We start from the raw sequence: 9,996 nt of genomic DNA on the forward strand, positions 1-9,996 counted from the left end.
AAGTTACAATATTTATGGCAGTTCAATTATATTTATCATGAAAATTTGATTTTTAAAATGAAAAAAAAATATTTAAAAAAAAATAAGGATAGATTATGCATGTAAATCTTAATTTTATTGATTAAATTAATGAACAATTCATTAAGTTTTTAACTAATAAGTGACTAATATTATTAATAAATTCACATAATAATTTTAAATATAATAAAATTCTAAAATATTTCAACAATTTATATCTCAATTGTTGTTGCTCACTTGCAACTTTTCTTACTTTTTAGTAATTCAACAATTTATATCTCAAAATGATTGTTGTTCATTTGTAACTTTTGTAATTTTTTTTATTGTTGATTAAAGTTTGGTACTGAAAAAACTTTGATGGTGGTAGCATGGCTGTCAGATAAGTTAAGGATACAGTACCAAAACTAATTACTGTTTTCATTGATGAATATGAATTTGACTTGATACAATAAATCATATTTAAATTTTAAAGCGACAAATCGAACCTGTAACCGATAAAGCATCTCGAAAATATCATATCATAAATTGCTTTCTACATATACATCAAAACCACTATACCAACCAATAAACAATCTTAGTGCTATTTTAATAATGTTAACTTATTTAATCATTCAAAACAAAAAAAAGCTTTTGTATATGGAGACCATCATCCAATAAACAATCATCATGTTTAGAATGTATTTTATTTTTATTGGACGTAATATATATATATATATATATATATATATATATATATATATATATATATATATATATATATATATATATATATATATATATATATATATATATATATATATATATATATATATATAAAATATGGTTAGAGTTTATTTTTTAAAAATGAATAAATAGAACCCTATTCATAATGTCCATCCATAATTACCAATTAATTAACTTAACGTTCTATAAATAAAAAACTAAAAGAAATTAATCAATTAATGAAATATAAAATAAAATATATAAAAATAAAAGAAATATAAAATATATGATGAAATTAGAAAGAATATGGGTGCGGCCAATGTACAAATCAAAAGAGATGTGTACAAGTACAACTATATAAAAAAAATGTAAAATAAAAAAAAATTATAAAGAATTTGGCTTCTTCATGAAGTGACTATGTTTAGTTTAAAAAGATTTTTATAAAAAAAGAAAGAAAAATAGAAGCAAACAAAGTGAACGAGAAAATAACTAATTTTTTAATTCACATTTTATATTTGTAAATACTTTTTGATCTCAGTAATTTTTTATTTCTATAAAATTAATTTGTGTTAAAACTAATCTTTGTAATATAGAAATCATTTGATTTGAGTCTTTATCACTAATATATTAGAGAGATTAAAATCAATATATTATCTATCACAAGGATTAACTTATATATAAGCAATTTTATAAGAAACAAAACAAAATAATAATGACTAAAAGTAACATATAAAATGTATGAAAAACCAAAATTTAAAAAAGTTATTAATTATTAATAAAAACAAAAAATTATATATTTATAGAGGAAAACTATGTTTTTAAACTTTAAAAAAATTGTAAAGAGTATAGTGAGGAGTTAGTACTATTTGTAGAGGTCATTTTCGAGATTTTTTTGGAAAAGCAAATATATACTGTTTTGAAGCTGTTGTCATGTTTACATTTATTATCATATTAAAGCTTGCAGTGTTATATGAATGTTACTAACATTATTGTTGAAGGACTAGTACTATATAAAGACATGGTTTGCATGCATGGACTACTGCAATTGTATGTAAAGAAATAATTGAAAAAATGGCAACTTTAATTCCCTTTTTAACTCTCATTATTTTGTTTGAAATTGTGTTGGTTATCAAAGGAGAGCCTCTAGTTCCAGCATTATTTGCATTTGGAGACTCAATTATTGATGTTGGCAATAACAACTATTTACAAACGCTGGTTAAAGCAAACTTCTTCCCTTATGGAAGAGACTTTGTGAATCACTCTCCAACCGGAAGATTTTCTAATGGAAAGGTTGCCGCAGATTATGCATGTAATTTTCTTTTTCTTCAACATATCTAATTATTTACATACATTTTCTTAATTTTTATTATTCCAATAAAATTGTTGATTTGTAACTATAGAGCACTTGAATAAGATGGTAAGGTTCTCTTTCAGTTTAACTAAAGGTCTTGGATTTAATCTAAATCGTAAATACACAGCAGTGTTAAATCTCTGTTAATTTGTCTTTGCAATTGTGCGCAGAGGATACCTAAAAATTTATTCTCATATTAGAATTTGATCTAAATTTTTATTCTTTGTAGCTGAGGTTTTTAGATTTACCTCATATCAACCGGCTTACCTAAACCTAGTTAAGGAAAGAAACAATCTTTTGATCGGTGCCAACTTTGCCTCAGCTGCTACTGGTTACCATCCTTCCACACCTATAAAATATGTAAATACATAAAGTCTCTCTCTCTCTCTCTTGTTTACTTTAAGTTGCATGTGATAAATATAATATTTGATATATCTTTTTGTTTATGTAGAATGTACTTTCATTAGGCCAACAACTAGAATACTACAAGGAATACCAGAAAGAATTGGTGAAAACAATTGGACAATCAAAAGCACTATCAGTAATATATGGTTCAATATATTTTGTTGTTGCCGGGAATAGTGATTTTGTACTAAATTATTACGTAGATCCATTTCTCCAAACAATTTACACACCTTATCAATTCTCAGACATTCTTTTGCAATACTACTTTAATTTCATCCAGGTATGTCTCTCTTAATATATATTGCTTAAGAATTTTTTTGAGTTTTGTTTGGTAGTTTGAAGAAATAAAGATGGTTTGACTTTTTAAAAATAAGCATGAAATTGAAAATTTTGAAGAATTTGGGTGGTGAAGAATTTGGGAAAATTTTCTCTATAATATTAAACCTCCTTAATTCGGAGGAACTCCAAAACCTTATTGGAAGAAGTTTACAGAGTTTATAGTTTAGGTAAATTCTTTAAAAACAATTTATTTTGTTATAAATTTTTAAAAAAAAAGTTTTAAAAAATTAAAAAATTAATTATTTTTTATCTATTCTTCTCATCACAAAGTCTCTCATAACCTCTCTTAAATATTTTAAATTTATTTTTAGTCATTCAAATTTTGATCCACACTTTCGGTCCCTAATACTAAAACTTTTACTAAAACTGTTGCTAAATAATAAATCGTAGCTAAAACAGTCGTTAATTCTGTAATTAAATTATAAAAACTGTCACTAAATTGCAATAGCAACCAAAAGTACGGATGAAAATTTTTAGGAATGTCATTCTTTAAAAAAATTTTTAAAAACTAAATCAAATTTGAGATATTTAGGAGGACTGTAAACATAATTAACTTTTTATAATATGGTTTTTATAAAATTAATTAAATGTGATTGAAATATAATCTAATCATTTAACATCTTTTACTTTCAATTTTTTAATTTTAATTTGATATTACCTAAACCCTAATATATTATATTTTACTTGCAAAACAATAATATTTTATTCAACTTTTACTATTTAACAATATACTATGGATTGGCAGGATTTATATGCACTAGGAGCAAGGAAGATTGGTGTGTCAACATTACCTCCTATAGGTTGTATGCCTATAGTCATCACTTTCTATGGTTTTCCCTACAACACATGTGTAGAAAAAATAAACGATGTTGCTATTGACTTCAATAAAAAACTCAATCTCACTTCAACGAAATTGCTAAAAAAGTTTCCAGACCTTAAACTGATCATCCTTGATATCTACCAACCTCTCTATAAACTTAGCACCAAACCTTCTGATTATGGTAAGAAATCTAATTATGTTAAACCTATAAACTTTTCTTATTTATGGCTTATATTAATTAACAACTACATTTTTGCAGGATTTTCAGAATCTAGGAAGGCTTGTTGTGGGACAGGATTAGTAGAAGTTACTTTTGCATGCAATTCAATATCTATAGGAACATGTGCTAATGCATCGGAATATGTATTTTGGGATAGTTTTCATCCCACACAAGCTACACACAAGTATTTGATTGATCATTTGACTCCTGATTTAATCTCTTTTATACAAACTTAATCAATGCCTCATCGGCTTCTTAGAGTGTCTTTAATATGTATCACTTTAACAAAATAAAGTTGTCTTAAATATTAGTTATTACTCTACTACTTCATAAAAAATAATGCCATGTATCGTGTTACTATTTTAATGCAATATTAGTTAAGTTGTTTCAAATTTATTCTATAATTAAAATTGTGTACACCGGTTTTTAGTTACCTCTTTTTCAAGAGGCTCCAACTTGATTAGCAACCAAAATCTTAAATTCATGTTACCTTCGAATTCGGGAAACAACAAAGCTTCAATAACACTGGCACTGTCGCCATCAGCAGCATACTAACATCCTACAATTGAAACATATCCGAGACGCACAGCTTCTCCACCACTTAGCTTCAAGCCAACTCCTGCAAAAATTTATTTAAAAACAAACAAGTACCGACAGTGTTGTACACACTTGTCGTGCACTAAGGGATAAACAACATTAGATAACTCTGGCCGGACGGACCGACCTGCTTTGATACCACTAATGTAACACTCTAATTTCTAACAAAAAATTATGTCAAAAATCAGAGTGTTTCAAAACTTTCAACAAGACATGGGATGTCAGATTTCAACATATAAACAACACATAATCAGATACACCGCACTTTAATTTCGGAGGACCACATAACAACTTACATCAGCTTTTAGAACAAACCAACTTTTATTTAATATGCAGCGGAATTCATAACTATTCTACTTAAACAACGGGTCACCTTTATTCAACTAAAGCAACTTGAAAACACAATAGTACTTTTTATTATTTAACTTAAAAATGCAACAACTATAATAACAACAATAGAAACAACATAGACAATCATTAATCCCTCCCTGAGTGCTACGTATCAGAGTAACTAAACCGACTTGGACTGACAGCTACTAATTCTTCATTCTTGAATACCTGCACGTTACCAGTATAAAGGCAACGATGAAACAAATGAAAGGGGTGATATATCAACAACTATAAGCAAGTGAATGATAAAAGGTATATTAAATCAAAGTCATACAAAATATCAACACTTCATGACAACAATTATGCAACAACCAATAAACAACTTAATAACAACAACAAGACAATTTTAATCAACCAACATATCAACATAACAACTTAAATCAACACAACTTAATAACAACAACAACTTTGACACACAACTCAAGATGCGACACAACTGTGCATATGCATGTGGTACCATTGGAGCAGAACTCTTAACTTAGAAATTGCCAGTTTATCGAGGCATCAAGGCATAAGCTTTCGTCGCTAATTTGTCAATCCAGGCCAACGTGGTGAGCATAGCTCAAACTTAATAATTGTCAATCCAGGCCAACTTAAGAATGCAAATGTAAATGAATGCAACAATCACAAACAACAACAATTCATCGTCACAAAGGCATAAGCCATTATTAACATTGTACCAATAGGCAAAGGTACTCAACGTCGCTTCAACACTGGCCATAGGCCTATAACTTAATCAACTTATTAACGACAACTTATAACATACAACTCAATTCAATCAACATATGTCATTAGACCTGCAACTCAATAATACCCATAAATAGGGACAAAACAACTGATTCAACTGTAACTACAAATCAACTTATTCGACATAGTTTCAACAAAAAAAGACCACCAATAATATCTATAAATACATACGAACTACTCCGACAATTTTCAACTAATTCCGGACAACTAATTATACCGCTTAATTTGGCTAATTCAGCTATTCGGAACTGTTTTCGTTAACTGTTATCACCGCTTCTTACTTACACAACTTTTGGTAATTAACTTACTGATATAATGTTCCTGCTATAAAAACTAGATTACTACTAAATTACTGCTAGCTAATTATTCCAGTTTGCTAACATATCAATTCCTGCTAAATTCTGCTATTATACTGTTCCAACATTTACTGCTATCAATACTCCAATCAACCACTGATCCTGAAATTATTACCAAAATATCTCTGTTACTTAATTCCCTTGTTATTTACTCATGTATACTGCTACTCGTCAACTGCCATACTACTACTCTAATAATGCTACCACACCTTTATCCTACTCTACTATTTGACTGGCTCGGCAGATTAATTACTAAGAGCCTTGCTAATAATTAATTCATCCTGCACATAACTACTAATTTGATTATACTAAAATACCAATTTCTATCGATTTAATTAAAACTACAGTTTTCTGCTGAATCTACTAACATATTGCTTCTACTCCACATCATGACTTATCAGCATTATTATTCAATCATCATTATTATCCTTCAACTAATCAAATTATATTACTTTACTAAACAATATATTGCTACTAGATACTATATATATTAATTACTAAGGGATCTTATTAGTTACTAGGATAACGCTTGAACCCAAAAGCTATACGTCACAACCAAACAAAAGTCTGCCCCCCACCATATATAGGAGGTACCCGCCCCCCACTTGCTGGACCATGGGGTGCCCGCCCCTAATGCTATGGGGTCCACCACTTTCCTCTTCTCCCATGGGACTCCTGTCCCTTTTTACTGGTGGCCCCCGCCACCTTCTCCAAACCTCACCTTCTTCACCTGTTCCCAGAACTGCTACTATGAACTTTTGAGAAATTTCTTCTTCAGTCGATCCAACGAAATTGACACAACAATATTTCTACCAACAACATAGATTACAGTTTCAATTAATCAGCACAACGACTAAATACCAGCAACAATCCAACACAGTTATAGAACCACAAAAAATCACAAAATCAACAATTTATCATGGAATCAATATCACCGAAACAACAAACAAATCCATGGCACAAAATTATACACCCTAACCCCACATACGGTCTATCATAAACCCGGTTATAGAGATTGAACCCCATCCTTACCTTGGCTATACGGTCGTTCAAATCCTCCGATCGAAATTCCCAACTTTTGGCTCTTGACAACAATCTCTCATATCTTCTTTTCTCCAACCCTTGTGCCTCTTTCTCTTACTGGTATCAACAACCAAAAACCTAATTTTCTCATTTTCTTATATTCTCTCAAATTAATATAATAGACCAAATAATAATATTATTCTAATTAATCTATTGGGCTTACATTCTATACTCTCAATATTACTACTTTCAACATAACAACCCAAGTCCACTTAAAATTAATCTTATAGAATAATCTAGTAATACTTCTAATATTATTTTCTACCATTTCATAAATCCATCAATTAAAATAATACTCTCAAGTAATATGCCAATAATTCACCGCTTTGTCAATAAATTCCAAAACTCCCAGAATATATTTAATTAAATAATTAATTAACTATCCGGGCGTTACACATATTCTTTTATTACTTTAGATTGTGATAAGAGATTGAATCTTGAGTTATCTAATATGTGTTGAAGTATGGTTATTGATACTCCTACTATGGGTTCAGTGACTACTTCATTTTTTTTTAATTGTCCGTTGAGCATTTTTGGTAGGAATTTCGAAATGGATTTAGTGTGTCTTCCGTTAGATCAACTTGATGTTATCCTTAGAATGAACTGGTTGGAATTCAACCATGTTTATATGAACTGTTCAGCTAAGATAATTATTTTTCCTGAGTCTAGGGATGAGGTAGAGTTGTTTATGTATGCTAAACAAGTGAAAGAGTCAGTGCAGGATGGAGATGTGATGTTTATGTTGTTGGAAACCTAGAATTCTAGTGGAAAAGTAGCAATTGGTAATTTAGCGATTGTTCGTGACTTTCCAGAGGTATTTCCTGAAGATATAAGTGATTTACCACCAGAGTGTAAAGTGGAGTTCGCGGTTGATTTAATTCCATATCGTATGTCGGCATCCGAATTGAAAGATTTGAAGAATCAACTTGAATATTTGCTTGAGAAGAGTTTCATTCGTTCGAGTGTGTCACTGTGGGTTGTACCAATTTTGTTGGTTAAGAAGAAAGAAGGCTCTATAAGACTTCGTGTGGATTATATAGACAGTTGCATAAGGTTACTATCAAGAATACGTATCCACTTTCGAGGTTTGATGACTTGATGGATCAGTTGGTGGTGCAAGTGTGTTCAGTGAGATAGATTTGAGGTTAGGGTATCATCAGATTCGTGATAAGACTGCTTTTAGAATGAGGTATGGTCACTATGAGTATTCGATAATGTCGTTTGGTGTGACTAATGCATCGGGTGTTTTCATGGAGTATATGAACAAGATTTTCCATCCGTATTTGAGCAAGTTTGTGGTTGTTTTCATTGATAATATTTTGATTTATTCAAAGAGAAAAGAAGATCATGCAGAGCATTTGAATATTGTGTTAACAGTGCTAAAGGAGAAGCAGTTGTATGTTATTTTTTCTAAGTGTGAGTTTTGGTTAAAGGAAGTGAGTTTCCTTGGCGATGTGATTTCGAGCTGAGGTATTGTTATTGATCCGTCAAAAATTGAAGTTGTATCCCAGGGGGAAGTTCTGAAATATATTTCTGAGATTAGAAGTTTTCTTGTTTTAGCATGTTATTATCAGAAATTTATTGAAGGATTTTCCAAATTAGCTTTGTCGTTGACGAGGAAAGGTCAGACTTTTATTTGGGATGCGAAATGTGAGGAGAGTTTTTAAGAGCTTAAGAGAAAGTTGACGACATCTCCTATGTTGACTTTTCCTAATTCGTCAGAACCATTTGTTGTGTATTGTGATGCTTTGTTGATGGGATTGGGAGGTGCGTTGATGCAGAATCACCAAGTTATGACTTATGCTTCAAGACAAATCAAAGTACATGAGAGGAATTATCCGACACATGACTTGGAGTTGGTTGATGTTGCATTTGCATTGAAACTTCTGAGACATTATTTGTTTGGGTCAAGATTCAAAGTGTTTAGTGATCGTAACAGTTTGAAGTATCTATTTGATCAAAAAGAGTTGAATATGAGGCATAGAAGATGGTTATAATTTTTTTAAGGATTGTGATTTTGGTTTGAATTACCATCCGGGTGAAACAAATGTGGTGGTTGATGCATTGAGTAGGAAATTTTTGCATATGTCGATGTTGATGGTAAAAGAGTTAGAAATGATTGCACAATTTTGAGATATGAGTTTGATTTGTGAAAGGACTTCTTCTGGAGTTAAGCTTGGTATATTGAACCTTACTAGTGGTATTCTTGATGAGATTCGGAAATGTCAGAAATCTGATTTGAGTTTGGTGGATCGGATGACTTTGATCAATCAAGGTCGGGGTGGTGATTTTCGAATTGATGAAAGTGGTATCATGTGATGTCATGAAAGTTCATATGCTGAAGTTTATGGAAAACGTGAATTATATTCTAAGTGTTATTGAGCATGACAGGTGTTTGTGGTTTTTGAATTGTATGTGACACCGTTGGATTGATATGCATGATATATTACTCTGATTTATGCTATATTTTCTGCGGGATTTAGAAGGGTGTTACAATGGTCTCATATGAATTAAAGCCATGTTTAAAGATAAGATGTGTTACTTCGTAAATATCTATTCTTCTTGTAATTTGGCTTTGAAGAGGAAGTTGTGGGAACATTTGTTAGAACTTAGGCGGAAATGGGTTGATGGGGAATGGTGTACAACAAGGGATTTCAACTCTGTTAGAAGTTCTTCTAAGAGGGTGGATTGCAATGATTATTACAAGTCGCAGGAGGTCTATAAATTCAATGACTTCATTGAGCTAATGTAGTTGATTAACTTACCTACTGTTTCAAGAAGATTTTCGTGGTGTAAGGGGTGAGAGGTCCATGAGCAGGCTTGACAGAATATTGTTATCAGATGGTTTTACAACTTTGGTTGAGGCTTCGACTCAGGATATAAGGCCAAATGATATTTTTTATCATAGCCTGATTTGTCTAAGGTGCAATTCCTTGAACTAGGATATAGGGACAAATGATAAAATCTA

At 30.6% G+C, this 9,996-nt stretch overlaps 1 protein-coding gene across 1 annotated transcript; it reads left to right on the forward strand.

The window, feature by feature from the left end:
* Window positions 1–1,791: 1,791 nt before the first annotated feature.
* On the forward strand, window positions 1,792–9,347 carry LOC131628634 (GDSL esterase/lipase At5g03810-like). The gene is made up of 8 exons (XM_058899464.1): window positions 1,792–2,029; window positions 2,301–2,431; window positions 2,523–2,756; window positions 3,561–3,816; window positions 3,895–4,039; window positions 7,569–7,704; window positions 7,786–8,081; window positions 9,185–9,347. The coding sequence occupies exons 1-8, from the start codon at window positions 1,792–1,794 to the stop codon at window positions 9,345–9,347; spliced, it is 1,599 nt and encodes a 532-aa protein (XP_058755447.1).
* Window positions 9,348–9,996: the final 649 nt, after the last annotated feature.

The sequence above is a fragment of the Vicia villosa genome, unplaced genomic scaffold (assembly GCF_029867415.1).
Source record: "Vicia villosa cultivar HV-30 ecotype Madison, WI unplaced genomic scaffold, Vvil1.0 ctg.000469F_1_1, whole genome shotgun sequence".
NCBI classification, from domain to species: domain Eukaryota; kingdom Viridiplantae; phylum Streptophyta; class Magnoliopsida; order Fabales; family Fabaceae; genus Vicia; species Vicia villosa.

Bases quoted from the DNA above. Each gene is read 5' to 3' on its own strand.
- LOC131628634 (XM_058899464.1), top strand. From the start codon at position 1,792: ATGGCAACTTTAATTCCCTTTTTAACTCTCATTATTTTGTTTGAAATT. The intron at 2,432-2,522 runs GTAAATACATAA...TTGTTTATGTAG, and splicing joins CTTCCACACCTATAAAATAT to AATGTACTTTCATTAGGCCA. The intron at 2,757-3,560 runs GTATGTCTCTCT...ATGGATTGGCAG, and splicing joins ACTACTTTAATTTCATCCAG to GATTTATATGCACTAGGAGC.